The 27,745-nt window shown below is 35.9% G+C and overlaps 1 protein-coding gene across 1 annotated transcript; it reads right to left on the reverse strand.

The window, feature by feature from the left end:
* On the reverse strand, window positions 1–27,226 carry LOC114467561 (oxysterol-binding protein-related protein 2-like). Its single transcript, XM_028453960.1, has 14 exons — window positions 27,127–27,226; window positions 14,112–14,462; window positions 11,237–11,363; window positions 9,364–9,439; window positions 9,143–9,277; window positions 7,380–7,477; window positions 6,605–6,787; window positions 6,343–6,450; window positions 5,497–5,586; window positions 5,260–5,380; window positions 4,816–4,941; window positions 2,987–3,110; window positions 2,810–2,900; window positions 1–1,028 (listed from the first exon to the last, which is right to left on the reverse strand). The coding sequence occupies exons 2-14, from the start codon at window positions 14,146–14,148 to the stop codon at window positions 926–928; spliced, it is 1,419 nt and encodes a 472-aa protein (XP_028309761.1). The 5' UTR covers window positions 14,149–14,462; window positions 27,127–27,226; the 3' UTR covers window positions 1–925.
* Window positions 27,227–27,745: the final 519 nt, after the last annotated feature.

Here is a 27,745-nt window from a genome sequence, read left to right on the forward strand (position 1 = left end):
TCTACTACCAAACCACAGAGTTGAAACTGTTCTTACGCTAAACCAAAGAGGTTTACATAGACATATTTAACTTTTTCTGATTATTTAGATCAACTAAAAGAAGCACAAATTGTCAATTTGACTAAAAAACCTGTTAAATGATCTAAAAATCAGGCTGAATGTTTCACTCCAACAGAAAACAATGGGATGTTTACAGGCAGTGGGGCCGTGTGACATCATCAATCACATGATTTCAAGATGGAGGAACACAGATTATAAAACGGTGAAGTTAATGAAACAAACATGATGCAAAATAATGCCTTTTGTTAGACATAGATATTATAATAAGTACATTTCAAAGATTTTAGAGCACATTTGTAAAAACAGTGGAGGATCCCTTTAAGACACGTGGCAGCTTCTCGCTGAGCAGACTGATCAGTGGAAAGTATGTATTGTGTTGCACAATAATTGTCTCTACTGTTATACAAATAGCATTTTTTAGTCTCTACTTTCACAACAATAATGTAAACATGGATACATTGACCTTAACTACAACAAGCACAGAGGCTGAGAAAGAAGTGTTGGTTTTCATGTCCCCCCCCCTGCATTAATCATTAATGATGGAACACTGAGTCTCTGGAAGTTTCCAACATCTTCACGACTTGATTCCATTTCACAGAATTGACTTTTACAGATGAGTGAGTTTGTGTTTGTTTGTCCATCAGCTGTAGTTCCCACTGTAATTAGTGCCTCCCACACAGTTCTTTCACTTAGTTTGACATTCAGTGTGGTGAGGTTGGAGAACATCACAAATTCAACACTTGGAGGATCTCCAGGTGTGTGCATGGATTTGGTGAATTCCTCTGCAGATGTTGACAGGCTACAGACGAGGAAGGCTGCTGCTGCTGATGGTGGTGATGATGATGATGAAGGCTTTAGCAGGTGATCAGTATATGTCTGGCAGGTCGTGGTATTGCCTATTGAAGTAACCTCCAGAGTAGATCCAATCCTGGGAGCCTGTGTATGGGTTGGTGCCCATCTGGAACCACCTAAAAAAACACAACTTTAATGAAGCTACGCTGCTAACGCTAATTAAGATATGAATGAATTCATGGCAGTTACTGTATTTGTTGAGAATGTTCAAATTGCAGTAGTTTTAGGAAAACAAGTGTTCCATGAGCTCCCCCTGGTGGTCTAGAGGTGACTAGGTTACTCTGTAATCATGTCCTGAACTGCTTCTAATCATCTAAAGCTGACATTTTATCCATTGCTTTGTGGCCAAGAAACAATAAAAACTAATCATGGTGGACCATAAAATTAGACACAGTTGCAGTAGTAATAGTGCAGAGGAAGTAGCAACATTCTTCTCTTAAAGGGATCTTCCACTGTTTTTACAATGTGGCCATAAACCTATCAAATGTACTTATTAGAAGATCTATGTCTAACAAAACACATTTTATTCACTGTTAATGATCTTAAAAAGCTGTTAATGATCTAAAAGTCAGGCTGAAAGCTTCATTCCAATAGAAAACAATGGGATGTTTAGAGGCAGTGTGACATCATCAATCACATGATTTCACCTAGACGTTTTAAAAATTTAAAGTCAGAGCTCAATTTGGACCAGAGCAGGATCAAATTTTGATTGGATCCAGCACCTCATTATTTTTTTTCCCAGCACCTCATTTGCTTTTAGGCGTTTTAATTACAATTACATTATATTTGGACAGCTGTGTCTTTTATGGAGTTGAAATCACTGGAAATGTCATTGTAAACACAAAATTCAATGTAAAAATTGAGCGCGAGTGAGAGAGAAGAAAATCAAGCCACGCCCCCACGCTACGTCTCAAAACAGTTTCTCTGTTTCAGCCTGGAAGACAGTAGAAAAAAGCAGTTTTTTAAGTTAATAGGTGAAGCAGCAGTAGTTAGCGTAGCGATTAGCAGCACCCGTAGCGATGATGCTAATGAAGGAGAACCTGTCTCTAACAGACAGGACACAGGAGGGGAACTCAGGGACAGAGAGAAGAGAAGGAGACCATGTTTAAAGTTCTGCTATATACATTAAGACAGAGGCTCAGTTCAAAGCTAAGATGAGCTGCTGCTCTAGGTTTATGAAATACAAGGCGGGCCTCGGCTGGGAAATATAGAAAAAAGTAGCGAGGATACAAAGTTCTCCATGGCTGTTTTTTTGTCTGTTTGGACAAATAAAAGGTAAGCACGCATTTTATTTTCTGCTGATTTATCAGAAGTTATTGGTGTAAAAGTTTGTCAATATTTTGTATCTGTGGGTTTTTTTGTGTTCTGAAAGTTTAGTGACCTTTGAAGCTAAATTAGCACTGATTTTGTGCTGTCCTTGGTGCTGAAACATGGCAGATGTCACAGCTGTCAATCAGAGTGAGAGATGGATGTGCTCTGTAACGGGCGATTGCTGAATCATCATTATTATATTAAATATTTAGGTTAATTGGTTGTTTGTGTTCATGTGATATTATTGACTCATTTAGTTAGTAAAAGAAGCTTTAAAAAACCATTATTCTGTGACATTATTGTCTCTCTCTTAGTGCTGGAACAACACACGGTGTTTGTTCTGTACCTGATGATTTACAAATTAAGCACTGGTTAAAGTAGTTTTATTACTAAAAGTTAATAAAATGATTATGTTTCAAAGATTTGAGGCTACATTTGTAAAAACAGTGGAGGATCATTTTAAAGCTTTGTTCAGAAAGACAAACTGTTTCTAGTTTGAATCAGAAGAAGCTGAATGAAGTGAAGCTTGATGTTTCCCACCAGGTGGAATCCTGAATAAATCTACATCTGTAGCTACGTTTGCTACCTCGTGGACCACTCCTCGTTGTTCTTGGCTCTTTCCTTTCTGGCTGCTCGTTGTTTCTCCTCCAGTCGCTCCTTGTCTTTACTGGCTTCATCTGCACAAAGACACTTCATCAGCTCTGCACACTCCACCAGCTTCTTATTATTTATTTATTCACACTGATACAACTCATCATATTACCCATGTTTCCATTCTCCATGTGTCTGATGTCAGGCCTGAAGCGACAGTCTGTGGGGGAGATGACGGCCTCCATACCAGGCTGCAGCTCATTTAGAGACATTGCAAAGTTTGTGAAGTTGTACATCTGGAGAGGAAACACACAACATGAGCCTGTGTGTGTGTGTGTGTGTGTGTGTGTAGAAATGTAATCCCTGCTAATAGATGCCTTAAACACACTTTAGAATCTAGTTTTATTCAATATATATTTACGTTAAGATGCATTAAAACAACAGATGTTTTTGCATGTTGTTGAGCAGCAGACAAACATTAAGGTTTCTTAAAGAGACAACTAGTTTATTAAATTTAAGCTCACTGTTAAGGATGAAAAAACATCTTTATTATAATTTATATATTTATATTAGTGGTGGGACTAATTAGTGAGACTCTGTAATTAATTAATCTTAATTAATCTAAATATCTGACATGAGAAGCAACGTTTTTTTCAATTTAAATGTATTTTGGAATCTGACTAAATAAATGAAAAGATTGTGTTTATTATTTCCATCACTGTGCTAACATTATGTGTAATATGAATAAATAATATTATCTTTGCATTGTTCACAATGCAGTAACTTACATTTAAGTAAGCTATACTCGTGCTTTTCTGGATTTTTGGTGAACTTCCCACGTGTTTTTGCATTAAAAAAAAAAAACAAAAAAAACAGCACTTCCATTACATTCCAGGAAAGTGAAAACTGAACATTGTAAAATAGTTAAAATATTTGTGAATATCATGAAAGAAACAAAGCAACTGCTGAATTTAGTCTGAAATAGTTTTTCTACAGAGCAGATGATAAGTTGGGTCAGACGATGCTAACTGTAGCGGCGCCTCTTGTTTTTAATTAAACTAAAATTATTATTCTCCTCTGGTTCTTCTGTTGTTGCCGGTGGTTCAGTATTAGAACTTGTAAAATGAGAACGGTTCCACGCTATTTAGAGTGCATACAAGAGGGAACTAATGACGTAACTAAGTTAATTTTGTCTTCTTTTTTGAAATAAATGTTAAAGTTTTGTTTATTCAGACAAATTTTTTCTAACTACGTTATTTTTTTTAAGTGTTAATTTCCTGTAATGAATTAATTGAATCGCAATTAACAGATTAAAGTCCCAGCCCTAATAGATACTGTACTGTATATATCAGGGTTCCCACACTTTTGATTTCAAAACTTTTCCAAAAATATTTTCACAAATTTCCACGACTTAGTACCGAACCGTTAGGAGCACAAAAATGAGCTGGCCTTTCCAGTGTACCAGTTTACATTCAGCACGACCGAGGTTCTCTTCTCTCTTCAGCCATTGTTGGTATTTCACATTTTCCAGCCATGTTGCATTGAATGTACATTTTCTGTGAATTTCTAAAAGTTTGATAAACGACTCCAATCACTGACTCTCCCAGGCTCGTCTCAGCAGCGTGAAAACTAACTCATCTGGAGAGTGAATTTGCGTAAATTTGTGAGATCTCGTGATTTCCGCATGTAGCACTTTCACATAACACTTAACATATTTGGGGTTTAATATCTTTTAAGCACTGAAATAAAATAGGCTATATTTACAAAACCTTTCCAAAACAGTTAAAATATTCCATGACTTTTCAAGACTGGAAAATCATTTTTTTCACATTCTATAACTTTTCCAGGAATTTTATGACCATTTGTCTACAGTCCCATTTTGTAAAATAAATCGTGAATCGTATCGTATCGGGAGTTGAGTGAATCGTTACATCCCTAATATACAGTATAATAATCATAAATGGATCAAACTCAGAGATCCACTAACGGACAGTACCCTACCGTAGCAGAGTGGGGGGGTCTAGAGTCTATCCTCCACAGCAGAACACTTCCTGGGACCACGGACACCGTCTCTTGAATTTCAGGCATGTTGTCAGCATCGTCGTTATCTGCTCCCTCCACTTCCTCCTAGAAATCAATCCTCCAATTTAACCAGTGTGCATACAATGTGTCCTACACAGGACTTACCTAATATATCTATCATTCATATGATATGTGCTTTAAGCAATCATCAACCCAGCTAATATACAGGTGGTAACTAAAGCAGCACCAACCTACACAAGCATCTACATTTATCTCAATAAAACCCAAAGAGAATGCTGGGAAACACAAGATAGAACTAATATGAACAGCGGTGACATCAGCAATAACTCCTCCTAATGTCACTAAATGGTGGATTCATATCAAGTAATTAATGATTAATATGTATTAATGCCTTTCACTCACATTCTTCTGCTTTTTGTTGTCTCCTCTCTTCTCAGACTTCTTATGGGTCTCATAGATTTGAGGGTCCACGCTCCACATGCATTCAGTCCACTTCCCGTAGATGACACAGCGCTTCTTTTTACTTATATTAAAAAACAAAGAACAGATGAGACAGACAGGAGGGAGGGAGGGAGCACAGGAAGAAAAATGAGCTCAGTGTGAGGACAACGTGCTACAGTATGTGGTGTAAAGTCAAACCTCTTTTCTTGAATGTAACCTTCCACCGTGTGCAGCTCTTTGCCAAACATCCCACACGGCTTAAAATTCAACACACACTTTTCTCCAGTGCTGCAGGGAACAACGCACACACACACACACGCGCACACACGCACACACAGTATTAGAATAAACTTCTAGAATCACCAGAATCCATACATTCAATGATATTTACCATATCTTTTTTAAAAACTTTACTAGATTAAAACCTCAACGTAAATATCAACTACATTTATTCAGTTGCAGGAATCTCGATACCTCCAAATACACAAATTCATTCAAATTGCACATTTTTCCAGAGGTCCCACAGTTTTCCCCATGATTATATCACGTATTTCATCTCAAATCGTTGTAAAGTACTACATTTTTTTCCAAAATACTACAATTTTTCTCAAATTATTCCCCAAAATTAAATAAAAATTGGTCACTTATTGCTTAGATATTTGTCAGTGACTTTCATACTTTAAATACTATTATACATGGAAGTGCAAAGTCGGGAAAAAGAACGAGAAAAATACATGTTCTACTGCCTATAATCTGCAGCCCATTAGGGATTAATCTGGTCCGCATATGGTCCCTGAAATAAAATGAGTTTGACACCCCTGTGTTACTGGGTGTCCTTTGGGGTAGAAGTGATGTGTGGCAGTATTCAGGATAGAAACATTGAGATGTAACTATCACTGCATTAATTTTTTTTTTTGTTTTTTATTGAAACCAGTTACTGGTATTCTCTCCCAGTTTGACTTCCTTATGAAAAATAACCCTCTTTGTCTTAAAAGTTATGTAGTTTGATGTCAGGATCAGAATCAGGAACCAGTATTGACATACCTGTGATTGACTATTTCCATTGTGCCATACTGCTCTATCCATAGTTTGCCCAGGATGATATTATGTACGCAGCAGGTTGGGTTTGTCCAGGTGTACGTTTCATTGTGTCTGAAGGAGAAAAGACAACAAGAGGATGAAGAGGTGTTGATGGACCAAAGCACCAGAAGAGAAGAGGAAAACACGGTAATTAAAGATTGGATTATAGAACTGATCAAGTGAATAATAAGATGAGGAGGGAAACGAGATCCAAAAAACAACCTACTTTAGTAATTCTAGAGTGATGGTCCCTTTTGGCTCTGCTTCCACACTTTTCCCCCAGAACTTTAGTTTGGGGTAGATGGAGCCGTGGAAAACAAAGTCCCCCACCAGGCTTTCTGCATGGAAGGCACTGACTGGAGGATGATGGGATACCTGCTCCGATACCAGTCGGAAACCCTTTTCCTCCCTGCAGAATGCAGACGATGAGGAAATATGAACACAAATTAATTTAATAAAATATAATGACAAATACACAAACGTTTAAAAAAAAAACCAAGTCGGCCAGGGATTGTTTTGAGTTATTTACAGATTCTCAGAGTGTGATTTCTAAGCTCTTCAATGCGTTCACACACAGAAATCATAGAATATTTGAAGACGTTATGGCCATTTGAATGTTGGCAATCTACAAACTACATACCTTCATAAATTCTTATAGATTGTGAATATTCCTCACCTCCCTGTGCAGCCAGCTGAGGTGTAGTAACAATAGTTGAGGATTTGCATTACTTTGCATTAACTCAGCCAACAAAGAATGTTGGTTAACAGCTGTTTTAACAGTTTTAATGCAATTCAAACAAAGGTTTTTGTGCTTTTTCTCCATTTCCCTCATGCCGACTTGTTCCTGGATTTCTAATGGTGCGTCACATATTTAGAAAACGGAAATGGAATTTCTAATTGAATTTAAATGACATTCAATGACTTCAGAGCTTGAATATTTTATGTCAACTATTTGTGCACTTTAGTTTGACAGCAATAGAATAATTGCTTGTGCACCATACCTGATGAGTTCATAAGTCTCTCCCAGTAAAGGGTTGAAGGGTTTTCCAGTTCTCTCCCATTGTGATGCAACTGCTGACACAGCAAAAGCAGCTACTGCCTGAAGACAAACCAAACATATGGAGTGAGCATTAAAAGTCTAAAGCATCTGATGCAAAAAGAAAAGGAAATGGCCTTGAGTTCTGGACGTCATGCATGACTTTATAAAACTGAAAAAAAAATGAATACTCGTGACTAACACCCAATTTCCACCACATGCCATACAGCAACGGAGTCAATGTGACTCTGCAACAGATACGCAAAGCTATTTTAGCCGGACGCTGGAGCTGTGCTGCATACAGTAAATTTAGCAAAGATAAGCCTGTGTGGGACAGGAAGTAGTGCACAGGCACAGAATAAAATATCTGGATTATTTTCAAAATAAAAAACTCTCATTTTCCGACCCTCTTGCTTTTTTTCAGGGTCTGCCGGTGCCTATCTCCAGCTTTTTTCAGGCACTAGGCAGGGCTACACCCTGGAAAGGGCGGCAGTACATCGTGTTTCACATAAATAACGATCTCATCTATGGTTGAATCACAATAATGTCCACAAAAGAGGAAACACACAAGGAACAGTTAGTGAGGCTTTGTGCTTCTCTTTGTATTCACTACAACTCACAATATGGTACGATTAGACGTGAGGCGGTGGAGATTGACAGACTGCAGATTACGCTGCAGTTACACAGCGGAGAGCATGTGTCCAACTCAAGGCCCAGGGGCCAAGTCTGGCCCTTTAGACCTTCCAATTAGGCCTGCAGGACAAAGTAAAATCATTGTCTGAATTACCAAATATTTCTGTTGTAAATATCTCAACCTTTCTAAATACACAAATTTAGTGACACTAAATTGCTTGTTTTCCGTTCTAAAATCTGTGGCCCACTTAAGATCAAACTACTTTGTATTTGGTCCCTGAACTAAATGAAATTGACACCCCCTGTGTTACCGAGTAGTCACTCATCCAGTGGAAACTCAGTGTAAGAATTCTGATGTGGTTGACCAATACAAAGTAAAGTTGTTTGTTATTTGGGTTCAGTTTTCTCTAGGTTTAGAGTTTAAAGGGCCCATGTTAAGCTAAATGGTCTTTTCTGTACTTTAAACATGATAAAGTGCTATTAGGGCTTCATACACATGGCCAAAGTGTTTTTTTCATTGATTCCCTCAATCGTTAGTTAGAGGGTGATTTGCTCCTTTCTTACTGCAGGGTGAGCACAAACACCTCGCTACAATTTGATGACGTGTTGCCACTTTGATGATGAATTTGACAAGACACTGAGCTGGAGAAGCCACGCCTCCAGGAAGCTCTCTGCCGTGCTATGTATGTATTTTCTACAGTCTATGTATGTACCGGTGAACGCTCCGCCCCCACGCTCTGTCTCATGTTTATAAAGCAGCATGAGCTCGGCTACGGAGTGGGTGGGAGGAGGGCGGGCCGTCCTCTGGCCCTAGGTCACCGTGCGGGGAGGAGGAAGTCAGTGTCCCGTCTATAGACACGCCCACTCATTAATATGCATAAGTAGGCCACAAATCAGCCTGTTTGTGTAAAGTTGTTCAGAAAGTGACTTTTCAGAGGCTAAAACTCTGGAAAACAGACGAGTTTGAGAAAATAAACCTCAAATATTATGTTTTTGGGGTTCTTAGAACAAATGGAGATGGTGAAAAATAGCCTGATATGGGACCTTTAAACCTCAAACACACAAAGTGCAGAACCAACTCTGGTGGATGTTAACCTGCATGCGCTGGATGGAGTCGGACAGAGCACAGGCCCTGTTGATGAGGTAAGTGTGTTCCATGTATTCTGTGATTCTCTGCAGGAAACTCAAAGGCTCGTTGAACACGATGGGCATGGTGATCTTAGACAGTTCCTGTTGAACACAGACACAGTATTATAAAGTCCTCATGGTGCATTGTGGTGAATGGATGGATCAGTCACTGTATGAACAGTCCTTACGTGTCCTATGCATTTTTTCAGGATGCTCCACACGCTGATTGTGTTTCTTGCAAACATTGGTGCAGGTAAAGAGGTCCTAAAAGATAGAGAAAGAAAAAACAACAAAGGCTAAAGACGATGAGTGATAAAGACGATAATGTGGTCTGACAGGTTGGTCAGCAGAGAATAAAACACACACTAAAGGAAAAGCTTTCAGAAAAACTAAATGTGGGGAAACAAGAGTTCACATGGATCAAACCTGACCATTCACCACAGCAGTGGTTCTCAAACTGTTGAGGCTGCAGTCCCCCCTTAGTCCCACTACAACATTTTGCTTAGAAAACAGTTAAGAAAAATAAATAAATAATAATGATGGAATGAACGATTGATAACGCAAATTTTAAAGAATCTCATTTTGTAAATAAGTGAATGAAACAGTATTTAGTGCAGTGGTTCTCAGGTTTTTTTGGATTGTGACCCCATTTTGATAAAGAATTTCTAGCGACACCAAAGCCATGTTTTTTTCTAGATCATATTCGAGCTCAGATATATATAAAATATTTTTTTAATTGCATTTTAGTTGAACTAGATTTATATTTCACAAAGTGAAAGTATCAAAATACAAAATAATAATAAAAAGAACAAAAAATTTAAAAAAATCTATTTTAATTGTTTTTTTTTTTTAGAAATTTCCTGAAAACCACTGATTTAGTGGCTCCTCAATAGATTTATTTCTATAGTTTTCGGTCATCTCACGCCTGGTGTGGGACCAAGACTCACACTTTATTTGTGCCATTGCGTACCCCTAGGGGTACACATAACCCTATTTGAGAAACACTGCACTACAGTATTAACTACTTACAGTTTTTCTCAATTGTTTACACAGAAATATTGGTACTTGAGACACAATAACCACAACATGTAACTCATGCACCAATCTCCCTTGAACCAATTCTGCTAAACAAGCACAATTCCTGTTTTACATTTAACTTGTAAAATGCACTTTTTTTTTTTCTAAATTCTGGGCATTTGGCACAATTTTTATGAAAAAAATCTTTTTCCCCACAAAGAACACACACTCATTCTAAATTATAAAGTTTATTGCCGTACTATGATCACTGACTCATCACATGAGCAAACTGCTGTCACAGTTTTATAATAAAAAGTTTAGAATAAAAGGGCAGCAGATTAGCATTTGTATTTTGGACACCATAGGAATGACTGTACCTGTATGCAGTACAGTACAGTTTTTGTCTTTGGTATGTAGATTACTGTATGTGCAACTTTGTGTTGGCTGGGATTTATAGTACAGTATGTACATTGTTTTTGTTGGAAAAATAAAATATATACTGTATATGTTGCCATGTATTTGTGTTTTCTGGGCATAAAAACAATATTCTAAAATATTTCATGTATTTACTGTGTTTTCCATTGAGCAGATCAGGGTCCAATGGTGCTTATAAAAGTCTAATAATATGGTGGTTTGTGTGTCATTTGAAAAGAAAACAACATTTTGAGAAGAAGTAACATTATTCTGAATGTGACGTTTCATTTTGCAGGAGAATTGATGAGTTTTGCCCGTTGTGTGTGTGTGTGCTTGTGTGTGTGTGTTTTGATTTGTGTGCAGAGTTCTGAGAGTATGAGGCAAGCTCTCAGGAAATGTTTGTAAACAATGGAGAAAAACTGCTTCTGAGCGTATTTTTTACTATTCAATAATCAATATTAATCTTTGAGCTGAGGCTACCAGGAGCAAAGTAAGTAAAAACAAATCCATTATTCTAAGCAAGTCATCTTATTTCTTCAATGGCTTCCTTTAGTTTGTGAATAAACACTAATAACGATGTTTGAAAAGCGCTGACAGCTCCTGGAATGTGTTGCAGGAATGCAGGCCTACCTGTGTTTCTTGATCCCGTTCTCTTGTGGTACTGATCCGTTTTTCTTCTGACTGCTGCTGGAAAACACCTGTGCATCTTTAAAACTGGCCTCAGACAGACCCTCGCACGACTCGTCCGAGTCCAGGCCTGGGTGGGACAAACCATCCTTTAAAATCAGCTCAGACCATCAGAACATCCTCAAACAAGTGGTTTCATTCAAACATTATAAAAGCCAAGTACCATTTTTACTCATTTGCATTAAGAATGATCAGTAATGTGTAAAAGTGTAAAACTTTTGTCAATGACAGTTTTAAATTTGGGTGAATAAGCAGATATTTACACCATCACAACTATCTAATGAATGCCCTTAATAATTCACACAGCGCATGTTTGCTGTAAGGTGGGGCTGCAGCAATAGGCTGCAGGGTGGAGCTTTAACAATAGCTTAAAACAAGCAGATTAATAATAATCACTGAGCAAACACTACTACACAATTGTCTGTTATTCCAGAGAGATTGTGTCACCATGTCAGGTTAGGAGTAAATATGTATCTATAACAGTCAGCAGTGAGTTTTCTCACAATAATCCTCAACAGAAACTTAAGTAGCTTCTACATCATAGTTTTACTGAAACCATGCACATGGCGACAGGAAGTACAATACCAGAGGAATCGGACACATTATCCATCCCAGGAGAATCTGTGGCTAATGAAGTTTGACCTTTTTTCATGTTATTTATTCATTTCCTCCTGTTCTGCTCACAAATACTGTGGAGAGAACCTTGTGACTTCATTTGTATTCAGTACATGAACATCTTTTGGTATTTAATTATTTAGTTTTTTAAACTGATAGACAATCAAAAATAAATGCATTTCTATAAAAAATGATCTAATACGATAATACAGGGTGACATTTTTCATTTCTCTAACTTTTATTCGGCTAAAAAAAAGTATTTTTGTTGCAAGGTGTCCCCTCCAATGACCCTGAGCATGAATCAAATAATTGCTATTAATTATTGACAAATCATTTAAGAGCCTTTTTTTTTTTTTAAAACGAGGTATCTTATCAATACTGGATTGTGGCGCAATCATTTTAAGATGCATTAAAGCTGCAGTGTGTAAGTTTTGTTTTTCTTTTTTTTCTGTCAATTTGGTAAAAAATCCATAATAACCTTTGAGCATATTGTAATTCAAAGAGTTCTCGGTGGAAACTGTAATTTCACATCTTCGCAAAGTTTTGTATATAAGCTTTAGAAATCCAGGAGCGTGACACAACCGTTCAGCCAATCAGAAATCTTTTTCTTTTTTTTTTTTTTTTTTACAAATAGAGAGCTCCATGAGCTGTTTTGGGGCGTTACTATTAGCTGTTGATGTTCACATAGTGTGAAGTAAATTGTATGACTCTACATATTGCAGCCTTAAAAGATAAAACGCAAAATCTGAAATACCTAAAATACCAAAATATAATCTTAAATCTGTAATTACTGTGGCAGTATGTATAAAAAAGCGTTAAGGTGACCCTGCTGAAGAAGAAAGTCACATATTTAACCGTCTGATTTCAGATCTATCTACCTGGATTAATCAAGGACCAAACTGTCCTTATGTAAACAAACTACTGATCTTGATATAGTCCAATTATGTATATAAGTTTAAACAATGCATTATCAAAGGTGTTGGAGATGATAATGACCAAACATCAGCTGATCCTCTGAATTATTAAATTTATCATTAGACTTCAGCAGGTTGGATTACACAGGGACATAAACCGCTCTGAAAAACATTTAATAGTTCTGATAATTAGAGTTAATATGATCCTGCAGAGACACCTTCACCTTTATTTTTTTCACTGTATTTATGATTTGCATGGTGATAAATGAAGAAATGTGCAGTTTATTTTTGGTTTAAGAGTTCAAATGGTTCAAATGGTTTATAAGAAGGTTAGAAGAAGAAAACATTAGTCAAACAACTGTTTGCCATTATTAATAAAAGAATAACAATGTGTATTTTGACTAATCTGTTTTTTTCTTCTCCAAAATATGATCATTACATTCCAATCTTAGATTTGAGCAGAGGTGTAAAAGAGTACTGATATATATCTACCTGATTGAAATTGTACTCAAGTACAAGTAGGTCATACATAAAATATTCAAGTACTGGTAAAAAGTAGCTAAATTAAATAGTACTCAAAGTAAAAGTTACTAGTTACACTTTCACCCCCATGTTTATTGTTGGTAATAAATGTTGCCTCGGATCCCTTGGATACAGTAAACATCTCATGTATAAACTTAAAAAGGAAGAGAAAATAAATGTAAGTATTTTCAACAAAGGTTTGTCAAAATGCATAATAGTTTTTAAAAGAAAATAACACCAATGAATTAAATTCAAAATAAAAAGTAGAAGTATAGCTACACTTATAAACTCTAAAACTGATAAAATAACCTCCATTCAAGGCTGTTTAATCTGACTGGTCGGCTATGATGTAATGCATTTGATTATTTTCTCAAAAACTACCCATAAAAGCAACTCAATTACAGTAACGCAAGTATCCGTTACTTTCACATCTGGATTTGAGGTGACCTGACATATTTGTACATTTGTATTATTATTTTGATCTGTAATGTGTGCACTTGTATTTAATCAACAGTCTTTTATTGAAATATTTTTTTCATTTTCTTTCTTTGTTGAGTGTTTAATCTGTTTATTTGTAATATTTGTTGAGTGTCTGTGACATAAGTCATTTCCCACTGGGATAAATGAAGTACTTCTGTTTTTAAAATTGGGATTTGAATGGAATCATTGGTGGGGTGTGTCCTTACAGCCCTATTTAGAACACTTTAAAAAATAAAAATAAAAAATACAAGCACTATAGATCAGAGAGTGTAAAAAAGATGTCCCACCTGTGACGGCGTCGTAGAACTCCTCCTCATTGCTCATCTTTTAGTGTTCAAGCTGACCACCCAATTATTCAGATGTTCAATTCCAAGCACATGTTCTATTCCAGTCGAGTTCCCTTTCCTTCTAGGTAGACCCCCCCTCACTCCAGGTCCACCCGCTGTGTGACCCCGATGGGTCAATATTAATCCAATAGATATCCCCAACAACAGCTCACACTGATGTTTTGGGTCGAGTTAATGTTAATCAGACACACTGATCTTGATCTTCTCAGTCAACGAGTAGAAAACACAGCGACCAAAGGAACCAAAGAAAGTCCACGGACCAGTTTATTCAGCTTTGTTGAACGAAAGCACCTGTAAATGAAAACAAAGAAAAGTCTTTATTATTTATTAGAAACTTATTTTTGTTCAGGGGCCAAACACGGATCTGTTAGATCTCAAGTTGGCCACAGATTTTATTTATGTGGGAAAACGATACATAAAAAACATTATACGTAAAAAACCAACAAAATCCAAGCAGTAAGTGATAAATATCAGTCCCAACAGGATCTTCACTTTACATTTCCTACATTTTGTGACAAATTACTATTTAATTAAAGGAAATAATATGTAATACTTTGAGGAAAATTAAAGGGTTTTGTAAGAATTTTAACTGTTTTAACATTAAAAATTACTGACATCATGCGATTAAAGTACCAAATGTAACTACTGTGTTTATTCATGCTTTCATCAGTAAACTAAAATTAATCAGAATGGAAAATCTTTTGACTTTTTTCTGAATGAAATCATTATTAATGACTGTGATAGGATGATAACAATAAATAAGTTTAGGAAAGCATGTTTCTGCCTTTTTTTTTTTTTTAAAGTCAATTCATTATTTAATGTTCACTTATTCACTCCAGCAGGATATTTACATTTTCCTAAAATAATTTTTTTTTTAACTGCAAAACTACATAATTTCTACATTTCTACAGAGAGCTTATTATAAAGATGAATGGCTAATGCACAGACTAAAAATAAAAGTATTTCACCTGCTGCATTCTTGAAATTATTGTCTGTCTCTACATTCATCATCATCGACATGACATTTAAAAAATACTATACAATCCTCTGACCTAATCCCTCCCTCCTATAAGCTACAAATGAAGAGGTGAACCTTCATTTATTGTGGTTTAAGAGTTTAAACAGTTCAGTTTGTAACAAGGTTATAAGAAGAAAATATTTTAGTTAAAAGTAATTCTTGACAATTCAAATAAAGAATAAAAATCTGTATTTTAACTTGTGTTTTTTTTCTCCAAAATATGATCTCTACAGTACAGTATGTATTCAAATTTAAAGCAGCTGCAGGATGGATTAATAATGCACAGATTAATAGAACACAAATGCAAAGAATCACAAAAAAATGACACATAAAAGTATTTTACCTGCTGCGTTCTTGTAATTATTGTCCATCTCTACATTCATCACCGTTAAAAATACTAAAGTGATATAATAAACCCATTTTTCTGACCGTTTTATCCGTCTCTTCCTTCTATGAGCTAGAAATGAAGAGGTGAACCTTGGACTGGAACCTTTCCTCACAATGACTCGACCCACACGGCAAACAGAACCAATGTTGACTTAGCCACTGATTCATTGTTGGCAACAGGAGCGCTGCGTTAGACTGAGCATGCTCATATGACAGGCTATGTTTTCAAACATATAATAGAGCTTTTGTCCGATTGATCTCAGTTACAGACGGCTTTTAAAATACTAAACTAAAGGCTGGATGTCAGATACAATCAAATCTAAACCTTGTACACACACATATTGGTGAGTAGAGTCTTTCCTTAGTTTAATGTATAAAATAAATGAGCAAATATCCAGCATATATTCATGTATGAAGTGAGCAGCTGCTCTGTATTAAAAATAAAAGCTTGGTTTGTTTTCGCTTTATAAAACACAGCCCTTTTATTTAATAACTGGTGCACATCACAAGCAGTTTAACGTTGCGTCATCTCTTTTTCTGACCTCTGACAGTGACATTCTGCACTTTGACACTTAAAAGTTGCAAAAGCTCTGCATGAGTTTAACAAACACCTGTTGTACATTTTCAACACTTCTAAGTCGTTGATAGAACAACCAAGTCAAGAAATATGAAATTAACATATTCTAAGTCTCACACCACAGAAAGGCTTTAGTTACCAATACCAACCTAAACTATGTTTGATTAAGACTAATATTTAATGTCATAATAAAAACTGACTTGTTTCTTTCCTTTGATCCATATAAATATGTCTAAATGTACCTTAAATGCAAACACATTGAGAATAAATAGAAAATTATCTACTCAGAATAATTAAAAACACCATAAACAGGGTTCTCATTAGCACTGTTGAGCGTAGGATCCCCTACGCATGTGATTCTGAACCCCTACGCATGTGATTCAACCAGCATAGGGACCTTTCTTGTAGTTTTTCCTTTTTTAATGGGTACAGTCATAATAATTGTTGCACACTTGGACACAAAAAGGGACTTCCAGGCGTGCACAGGTTTTTTAAACGCTCTTTTTAATCTGCATAAGTTGGGGGTCTCCCAATATCACTGCTGGTCTCACATAATACCTCATTTAAATTTGAAAAGCGCATCTTTGAATCAGTCTTCTGAATACAATTGTATTTCTTGTCTATACAGTGTGTGTGAGTATTTATTAATGGAGGACCTATACCAAGCATGAGTAACTCTATAACTACATTCATCATCATCTTCACCAATTCAACAAATAACTTTTGGCTTTAAAGTAAGGCTGGAACAAAGATAAAAAAAAACTACAATTTTTATCCCCCTACAACACTTGCGCCAGCTATGCTGTTAAAAATTCCTGGTGACTTTGTGTACATGTCAATCATCCAAATATCTTAACAACTGAAAACAGATATACCTATATATTGGCTTCATGACAGGGTGACTACAGGTAGAAGTTAGATTTAAGACCTTTTAAAACCACCTTAAAGAAACTTACGATGGAAATACAGACCAAAGGGAAAATATATTATTTTACAATTAAAGGCATTGATGTCAGTTAATAATGTACAATAAGGAAAAATGAAAATAATCAGTTGTTCAAGAACATTCTTCAAATGTGTTTATTATTGTGGGAAAAAAAAAAATCTCAATATTGTCCTAAATGATATTTATTGTAACACAATTCTTACAACATTTAATATCAGTGGACAATAACTCAGAAATCTAAATTGACTGAAACCTGTGAGCAAACCAAATGCCAAAGTGCTTTGATCAGATCCCTCACCGTGTAACGCCATATGTGGAGCTTTGATCTAAAATTCAGCCTTTTAAGAAAATGTCAATAACTAGACTGGGTTTTCAAGCCACTTGTCATTACATCTGCATTTTCCCATTTAGCGCATCCAAAAAAAACATGTTAGCTAGCAAGGAGGCAGTAGACTTATTGCATCACATGATCTAAATGATGGGGTGAGCTGGAATGGGATGAGAAGAGCGTTCAGTCCATACTCACCAGAAATTGTCTAGGTGACGTGACTAAAGCACATTTAAGACTTATCTGATCTGAATTTAAGACAATTTAATACTTTTTAAGGCCTTTTATTTGTAAAACATTATTTAAGACTTTTTAAAGACCCTGTAGATCTGTGTCGAGACCAGACCTGTTTTAGGGCCAGTCTGAACCAGACCTCCAAAACACGTTGTTTCTAGCCAGAAGCCAAAAGCTTCTTTGCTTGTATGGAGCAACACTGAGTGTTGTTTGCCTTTGTCTGTTTTATGTTTGGGACCGGCTCAGCAAATGAGCCTTTGGCTAAACGGCCCATGGATATGGCATCAGTTACTATTCTTTTTAATGTAACCATGCTTTTCTGTTCCTCCTAAATAAACTAATAAAATAAAGTCAAGGTTGGACTGATGCAAATGCCAAGGTCAAAATTTTATTTCTATTTTCTCACAAACATTGAACACAAAGGTATTTTAAAGGTGTAAAAGTGAAGTAGATTGTGAGGATACTTTGCCTTGAAGACAGAAAGTTTGAAATTAGGAGGGAAAGCAATACACGAATATGTCCCAATTCACTAAGAAGTCCTGAACAGGAGTTTTACCTGTAATAGATTTTTTTTAATTTTATCAGAGCTCATGAAATGTAGTTGATTTTCTAATAACCAACAAACAGAACAAAATCCCCTGACATTGTAAGCCAATTTTTCAACCTCAATGTATTATAATAATAATAATAAGATACTATAGATAATAATAGGACCATTTCCATCATACCATGAAGTAATGTCTAATACTCTCCCACACCCCACAGACCCACAGAATGTGACAGAGCTTCTGATTGGCTGCGACAGCCTCAGATCATATTAGTTGCTCTGCTCTGGATTCGTGTGAACATGTTACATAACCATGATAGACAGTGGCACCATACACACACACCATTACCACACACACCCCTAAACTTGGACAATAGGCTATTGCACACCCCCCACCTGAGGTAAGAACAACACAGACAGATAAATGAACACAATATCTCAAATGTCAGAAATAATGCATCTAAAAATGGAGCAAAACTGTAGTTTCCTCTTGCAGAGCCACATACGATGATGGCAATAAGAAATCACACATAACACATTTCAGCCTAATACAATAGTAATTCATCTTCTGTTTGTATGTTTTACACTTCAAAATCTTTAAAAATTAGGAACATAATGAAATAGGCTTAAATTATAACATTTCAAAATGGCAGAATGAGCAGAGAGAAGATAAAAGTCACCATCATTAATTAATTAATGGTTATGTACGGTACTCTCTTAAATAAATCACATTTTAGAAGACTGATTGGCAACAATACTGTAATACTCATTACTAATGATTGACTTGATTGAAAAAAGATGAAAATGGATTCTTCAAAATAAGGATGCAATGCAAAAAACTACAAAAAAAGTCAGTGCTGATAATACACAACAGTAATTGTCCAACAACATCTTTACAGATCATTTTAAACCCATGAGACAAACGTACCGACGCGACTTTTCCACTTGTTACGAACCACAGTCTTCTTTCATTCCATAGTCCTTCATGGTTAACAGTAACATCCAAAAAATGGACTAAATGAGACGGTGAGAGACAGACGGCAAGACTGTCACTTTGTAGCTGACTGACACACCTCTGAAGTCTGAAACACATACCATAGGTGTGTGTTTTACAGGTAACACACACACACACACTAGGGATGGTCAATATAGACTAAAAATTATCCCAATAAAAATTACAATAAATAAAAACAATAAATAAATAAAACAAATCCCAACTTAAAGTATAAACAGGTTCATGAGGCTGTTTATTTTATGACATCTGAGTAGATAGTGACCAAAATGTATCACATCAGGAATAAAATAACGTAATAGCAAAGCACTATTCATCAAACTAGCAATAAAATTCCTAAAGTCTTAGTGGAAGCATGAAGAATAAATATTAAAAATACGTCCACTGACTAGTCAAACATGAAGACAAACTCTGTTTACAGTATTAATAACATTTGTTATGCCGCCCTGACTCAACTGAAATAAAAGTGTCTCTCAACCACAAACGAACGCGCATGCAAGCAAGTCAAACACAAACGCTGGCGCGCGCACACACGACACTCATGCGCGGACACACAAAGGTCTGCAGGTGAATCAAAGGGCTCTGCATCACGGTCAGTGACATAAATCCCACAATGCAACGAATCGATAATGAAATCCGTTGCCAACGCTTTTAATTGTCAATTTTTATTGATTTTTTCGATTTGTGGTTGCAGCCTTATCTGCATGTTGAAGTGATACCTGCTGAGAAAGAAAAAGAAAACCGAGTGGGATGTCTCATCCTTACACAAAGCTGCACATCAACACTAAATCCTGTTCAACACCATCATTTACAGCTGATAAATGATGCTCACCACGTCATCTATTAAAACATATCCTAGCTTTACTGATTATCTGTCCTAAATAACTCAATGTAGACACGGGATGTGTGCAGCTTTAAAAAAAATGAAAGAAAATCTCAGCACAAACTTCTAATTTATTATAGAGTAGTGACAGTATTTTATATTATCCTGGTACATTTTTTGTTTTTATTTTTTACAATTTTGCTCAGCTGATGTACAGGCCCTCCTTCGCCAATGCAAACACTGCAATACAACTGAGAGCAGCTGTGTATCTATTTTTTTTTTTTTTTTTAATGAAAGACATCAATGCATCATGCATTGTTTTTCTGTTACCTGGATAGTTGCCCCGAGCTCAGCATTTGCATCCTTCTGTCCATGTGGCAACCAAAATGCACAGAAAGAAACTTTAACTACGCACTAAAGCAATAAGCAACCTACCACACACACAAATATATATATATTCTTTATACATAAAATAAGTTATAGCATTATCACATGAATGCAAAACCTCTGGGGCCACTTTTTAAGAGGATTTACACCAGCAGTGTGTTGGATTCAAGGTGGATTTTAGGAATGAAAAGTGATTGAAATTAAATTCTAACTGGTCAACTAAAATACATTTATCATGCAGTAGATATACATTTATTTATTGATATTTTTCCAACTGATTCTCAAAGCATACAGTTGAATTTATAGACACTAGTTCACACTACAGACCACTGAGGTAGAATTAAAATAATCCTCTCAAAAGTTGTCAAAATCACACTATATTGAATTGTAACTAACTCTTAAGTGCTATGAGATGACTATTGTTGTAACTGGCGCTATGTGAATAGCGCCAGTTGGATTGAATTATTAGAAAATTTGATGTTTACAGAAACATCCAAAGATTATTTTTCAAAAATAGTGTCTGACATGACAAAAATCCATGTGTTTCAAAGTTGATTAGTCAAGTTTGGAAGGAGGATGCATACGTTTAATCTGGCCCGAGAGAAGACGGCCCAAACCTGTCCGACCAAAATAAAGACAATGTCTCTTTAAGCCCAAACACGTTTCAATCAGTAATGACCTGTTGTGAGTTATAAACATGAGGAGCAGCTACATGTGAGCTACACACTACGTCTGGTTGAAACACACCGTTTATATTGAATGGTAATTACGGTTACCAAGCGGAAGAAGTACACAGACAGCATCAGGGGAAGCTAAGTGGCGGCAGGGGTCCTCTGGGTCCATCAGGTAAAGGCGGGCCATCCGAGCCGATCGCGTGTATTAAATAGATGGTGCGGCTGAGGTTTACAGATTAAAAGGAGAGTTTAAACAAACCGTGCACACTTGGAAGTGCCTTTTGTGTTCCAAGTGTGCAACAATTATTATGAGGGTACTGATTAAAAAAGGAAAAAAACAACAGAAAAACCCCCTTACATTGCTGAAAACAGAACGTAGGGGGCTCCATCGCTCCGTAGCGGAACAAAATTAACAACGTCAGGGTCCCCTACGCTCACAGCGTTGGCGATAACCCTGATAGTGTGCAGTGATCTATGCTGATTAAAACTTGCTTATTAACACGTTCATCTGTTTTTTCCAAGCATGTAACCACACAACTCAAAGATACGCAAATGAAGCACCCCTAAGGTATTTACCATGAAAACTGTCAGCAAACAATCCAATCTGTACGTAACTTCCTCCTTGTGGGAAAAAGGATCAGAAGGACGGGGCTCCTATAAGAGACTGTAGTCTTAGAGACTATCTGTGGAAGTAATTAGAGCACCTGAGGGAGGAAACCACACAACAAAGTGACATCAACCGTTGTTACACAGAGGGAAGTGTGGTGTTTTTGTGTAACACACAAACAAAGTCTATTTTTACACTCATGATGCAGAGGAAAGAAAAAAAAAAAAAAGAAAGAAAGAGACCATTTAACACCAATGCTATTGGATTTGAAACAGAACAATACTTAGTAAACCTGCTAAATCAGACGTAGTCAACTGGCGGCCCAGGGACCACATGCAGCCTTCAGTCTAATTGTAAACGGGCCCCCAATGTAAACCTACACAATGATATTAAAATACACAGCAAACAGCAATACAAGGCTCTACACTAACTTTTCCAGAATTTGGTCGCACCCTTTTTTCCTTTGAGCGCGGGTGGTGGTGGTGGTGGTGATGGTGGGGGGGGGGTACAGCATAGCCATGCATGCTGATGAATAGTTGACTTAACTGGCGTACCGTAGTTTTGTTTGAAGTAAAGATTGACAATGACTTGAGACATATTTGCTAAATGTTTTCAGGTTTATGAGTCAATATTAAGTTTTTCTGCAACAAGCAGTGGCTGAAATAACAGGTCATTTATTTTATATAATTTTAAAAGAAGATGAAACAAAAAAATAATCAATTACAGCTAAGCATAACAACAGGTTACGTGTATTCTGTTTTTTTTTTTTTTTTATTTATTTTGCAGAAATGCTGTACTTGAATTAAATTAACAGTAGCATAACCAACTTAGCATCTGCATTGTTTCACCCCATGGAATTCAGAGGGTCCAGCTCTGATAGTGGGGTCTCCTAACCCTCTTCCCTGGTAAGGGGTCATACCAGGCGCCAAAAAAATACTTCTCAATAAAGACAATACAGTGAATTAAATTCTATACAGTTTAAAATTATGTAGAATAAGGTTTGATTTAATTTGATTTGATTGTTGTTGATCATGTAAACAAACTTAAAAACAGTTTCAAATAAAATAAATTGACATCAAGAAATAAAACAGTGTCTTATCTTCAAATTCTTACACATCTCAGATTACATCAACACAATGTTATATAAAGAAGATTGTTTTTAGTTAATGTATTTGAAAGGCTACACAAAGTAACTTGAATTTGATAACACATGATCATGTGATCAACACATGCTAATTGCTCATTTCTTGCCACACATAAAGCATACATATGTAACCTGCACATTGTGGTTAAAATAATCTGTTCCCACACAATTAAAATCTCTATTTTCTTCCAGAATAGTGTTTTTGTTGGTTTAGTTATTAGTGATTTAAAACTTAAGATTAGCCACAGGTGCAGGAAAGTTGATGGTCTGTAGATGTTGCAGGAGGTGAAGTAGGAAGGTGCTGAGTCACTGCACTACGTGATTTATTTTAGGTTAACAAATTGTTATATCTTGATTTTATTTGTCATTAATCATTAATAGCTTCTGTAAAAAAATAACTACTTATTTCAATAGTTGTTTTTTTTTTAAGCTATAGGGAGCCATTGCAAAAGAGTCAAAGGGCCACATTAGGCTCCAGAGCGCAGGTTGCAGGTTTTCACTTGCACACACTGAAAAAATAGTTGCAAATGCGACCATTTTGGTCACAGTGTCGAGCCCTGCAATACACTAAAATATACTAAAACGTTACAATATTACAAATAAATACAGTGAAGACAAGAAATTCCCCAGAAACACAACAAAATTACTACAAAAATCTACAAAATGGCAACGTAAAAAAAAAAAAAAAATCATCACACATCATACCTTGTTAAATTAACTCACTCCTTAATGCATTTAACTTGGACATTTTAGAGCTGAAAGTTAAACTATTTTTAAAACTGTAATTTGAAAGTTTGATAAACATACCACTTGTTTTTGATGTTGGTATTTGAATTACAGTATTTACCATTAACTTGTTCTCACAAGTTCAAAATTTCATACATTTTGTACTTGTATTTTGCATATCATATTGTTTAGCATCGCATGCAATTCATGTCGTCTTGTCAGATCATGGCAACGCACACCCCTACTCAACAGCACGGATGCACCAACAGAGATTAATATCTATTGATTATCTAATAATATCAGGTGAAAGTGACAAGGTCTCAATACTTCATTTGTGGTATTGTGTTAAGCTAACATGTTTAAAACACACCAGCATTCAGACGTACCACCATGTTTATGTCTGAAGGATTATTTGATTAGAACGACAACTAATGAACATTCTATTGTGTTTGCATCAATGAGCTACAGCAGAGATTCCCAACATTTTACGGGTCGTGACCCCATTTTGTTATCACAAATGTTCGGAAACCCCAGAGACATTTTTATTTTTTTTCTAGAATTAGTTTTTGATCAGGATTAGTGACACAAAGTATGGAAGCGGATTAAGGCTGATTTTGACAGTGAATATAATTTTGGGCAAATCAAGAATAAAGTCAAAATGTGGAGATTATTCTTTAAATTTCAACTTTAAAGTTGAAACATAATGCCAGGATTAAAGGCAAAAAATGGGATTAAAGTCAAAAATTGGAAAATTAACTCAAAATACAAACATTGTGATAAAAGTCAGAGGTTTGCTAATAAAGTCCAATCTACGGAAGCTGACAGGGACATTTTGACTTTGTTCTTTTATTCAAAATTATTTTCTCCATTAAAATTGGCCCTAATCCTCTTCTGTAACAAAGTGACAAGTGCACCACCTCAGATTTTTTTATACTGCATTCAATTATAACCAGATTTATGTTTGAGAATTTTTTTTTAAAACAGAATTTTAATGTTTAATGTGAAAAAACACTGAGCTGTTGTGTGCACTAGCCCTTTAGAGCAAAGCTTTGTTTTGTCACCTTGTGAGTCAGATGTAGATGGTGATAAAGGTGATGGAGAGGTCAAACAGGCAGGGGGACATTCTCACTGCGCTATGGTAGTTACAAATGACAGATAGCAGAGAGGGGGTGGCACCATGACACAGCCCTAATCAGGTCTGATCTGTGCATGTACACAAGGACGTGTGAGCATTTCCTTATAATGTAATCACTACAATCTGTATTTAGTCTCTAAAGGCTTTTAAGTCTGACAGAATGCTATGTTACCAAAGGTTTTGAGCAACCCGCATTGTGAGAGCTATCCTAGGGTGACCATACGCCCAGATATGTCATCTTTTTACGTTTTGTCTAGACAAATTTTACAAACTTAATATTGTTCAGATTGTCCTTAATCATCACAGCCTGTGACTCATCAGTCATAGACGGGCAACTCTCTTCCTCTATCTTTATTCATGAAGTATGGATGACTGATGAGTCATCTGGAACAGAGTGTACAAAATAAACATAATGAATACGTAACATGTCTATCTAAATCTTATCAAAATGTCCGGGTTTCCCAGGGACCCTGAACACATCTAGGGGGAACATGTTAATTTAAATGACCATAACTCTGCTAATATTTGCTCTATCAGAGAAATTCCACCAGTTTCTGAAAGCTAATGAGTTGCTTTTTGAAGCCAGTATCATGTCATTACAGTGATTTTACTCACACGTGAAGGAATCATTAAAGATGCCACTTTGTGTTTATAAAATCGTCACACACGAGAAAAAGAGAAGAGAGACTAAAGTCCAAGATAGAAGATTAAAAGAGACCAAATCATGGTGGATTTAATTAAAACTAGGCAAGACCTGTATTCGCAAGGCAAATACCTATTTGGCAATTTGTAAAAATTGTCAAAAATAACAACCTGTATCTGGATTTGTTGACAAGTTTGTTATTTTTACTAATTAAACTGAAAGTAATAATGCAGGAAAAACAGAAGACTGATTTTGACCTTAAATATGACCTTGAGCAAAGGTCAAGGTCACACATGGAAAGGAAATGTTCTTCAATGGTACCAGTCTGAGCAAAGTATCTCAATTTGTGGCCAAGTTATTGGGAAAAACGTTTTTTTCTGTGACGTCATGAACTTCGACCCGTACCAATCTTTTTACGCGTAGGTCGTACAGTTTTGGTCCAAGTAAATAAAATACTCCACTTGAGATGAGCTTTTCAGAAATGTAAACATCGAACTTGTACGATAAATATATATATATATATAAAGAAAATGTTGGTTTTTGACACTTGACGCAACCTTGACCTTGACATTTTGGCTCCAAAAAAGTTCGACTGCACATCCTTGACATTGTCCATATGAGATGAAATGTGTCATTAGTGCTGCATTAATAGTCTAGGAGGAGTTCCTAAAGAAAAACAATAATAAGAACTCATCCGATAACAATGTATTTGGCAATTTTCAATTGGCAAATACAAATATCAGCAGGAAGATCCACATGGATGGGAGAATTTTTTCCATCATCTGGGGTCTCATTTACAAAAGGTACGTACGCCCCCAAAAAAGTGCGTACATCAAAATCTACGGCAAAATCCAGATGTTGAGAAACTGGAGTGAGCGTGAAATGTGTGTGTGTCAAGTCCTGAGGTACGTTTCAACATAGTTGATGTTTTTAATTCTAAGGATTTATTAGGCACACTAAATAATACAATACATTAACACATGAACATCTGAGCTTAGAATGAAGGAAGTTAAGGCCAATTTTCCATAAGACAATGTGATGCAAACTTTCACAGTAGAGATATTTTTAAGGTCACAATGCATAATAAAGTTGATTGATTTGAGTCATTTTTTTTTTATAAAGACAGAAATACATTTTCAAACCTTATGGACAATAAGAACTTATTTATCAACTACGGTATATTAACTGTATTTTGCCGTTTCAAGGTAGATCTAAAAAAAAGTCGAGTACTTTTAAATATGAATTCTTGCCCCTTTTTTTTTTTTTTTTTTTTTTTTTGGAAATCACAATATTGTCACACAAGTATCACTGCAAACTGCATTTATTCTCCAAAGGCTTTCATATTTGACGGAAATATTGTGTTTTTGAGCAGGTGCAGACTTCTCTACACACACATAGTAAACAAAGAAACCATTTTTTTTTATTTTTTTAACTGTCATCGTGATAATAACTACCTGATAACTAAAGCATTGAGAACAATTCCAAAACGTGCTACTATTCTGCAATTAGAGCTCAACGTCCAGTGGATTATGCAGATAGTCTTTTCAAAACACAAGTTAAAGTTTTAAAACTGAGTAATGTCGATAACCCGCAGTTAGGACTCTAGTGGGAGCTGCTCTGGGACATTTTGACAGCTAGCTTTACTGTTAGCACTGCAGGAGGTCTAAAAAGCGGCTAACTCTACTAGTTAGCGCGATATAAAACATCAGCACATTGAAAACAAAGGCAATGGTTGTAAAACGCGCACTAGTGTATCAAATGTCTTACCTCGTCCGTGTATGTTGGTCGATGTTTAGTCCGCAGAGGATGAGCAAGAATTTAATGTGTTGACTCAGTTTGACACAGAAGCGGAAGCCGCCGTCTTTAGGGGCGTGGCTAGAGAAGTGATAGATCTACAGCCAATCACAGCCGCGAAAAAAGGCCCTTGACCAATAGCCGTAAAGCAAATAAATCACTGGGAAGTATTGTTATGCATAGTTTGGGATCGATCTGTTCTTTAATTTAGGATTTATTTATTTTTAATTATTATTGTTTTACTTTTATCATCTTATTACGACAGCGTATTAGGGCCACATTAAAATTATAATAATAATTAAAAAAAAAAAATTCGAGAACAAAGTCGTAAATTCTTGAGAATGAAGTTGTAATTTTATGGGAATAAAGTCGTACTTTATTAAAATCGTAATTTCATGGGATTAAAGTCATAATATTTTAATATTAAAGTTATAATATTTTCAGATTAAAGTGTTAATATTTTGAGATTAAAATCGTAATTTTATGGGATTAAAGTGATAATATTTCAAGAATAAAGTCGTAATTTTATGTGAATAAAGTTGTAATTTTAATAACGCCGCAATTTTATTTATTTATTTATTTATTTATTTAT

Source organism: Gouania willdenowi, chromosome 7 (assembly GCF_900634775.1).
Source record: "Gouania willdenowi chromosome 7, fGouWil2.1, whole genome shotgun sequence".
NCBI classification, from domain to species: Eukaryota; Metazoa; Chordata; class Actinopteri; order Blenniiformes; family Gobiesocidae; genus Gouania; species Gouania willdenowi.

Excerpts from the sequence above, each read along its gene's own strand:
- LOC114467561 (XM_028453960.1), bottom strand. The coding sequence starts at position 14,148 with ATGAGCAATGAGGAGGAGTTCTACGACGCCGTCACAG. Across the intron at positions 9,278-9,363 it reads TGAAAAAATGCATAGGACAC|GAACTGTCTAAGATCACCAT; the intron begins GTAAGGACTGTT and ends TGTGTTCAACAG. Across the intron at positions 6,788-7,379 it reads GAGACTTATGAACTCATCAG|GGAGGAAAAGGGTTTCCGAC; the intron begins GTATGGTGCACA and ends TGCATTCTGCAG.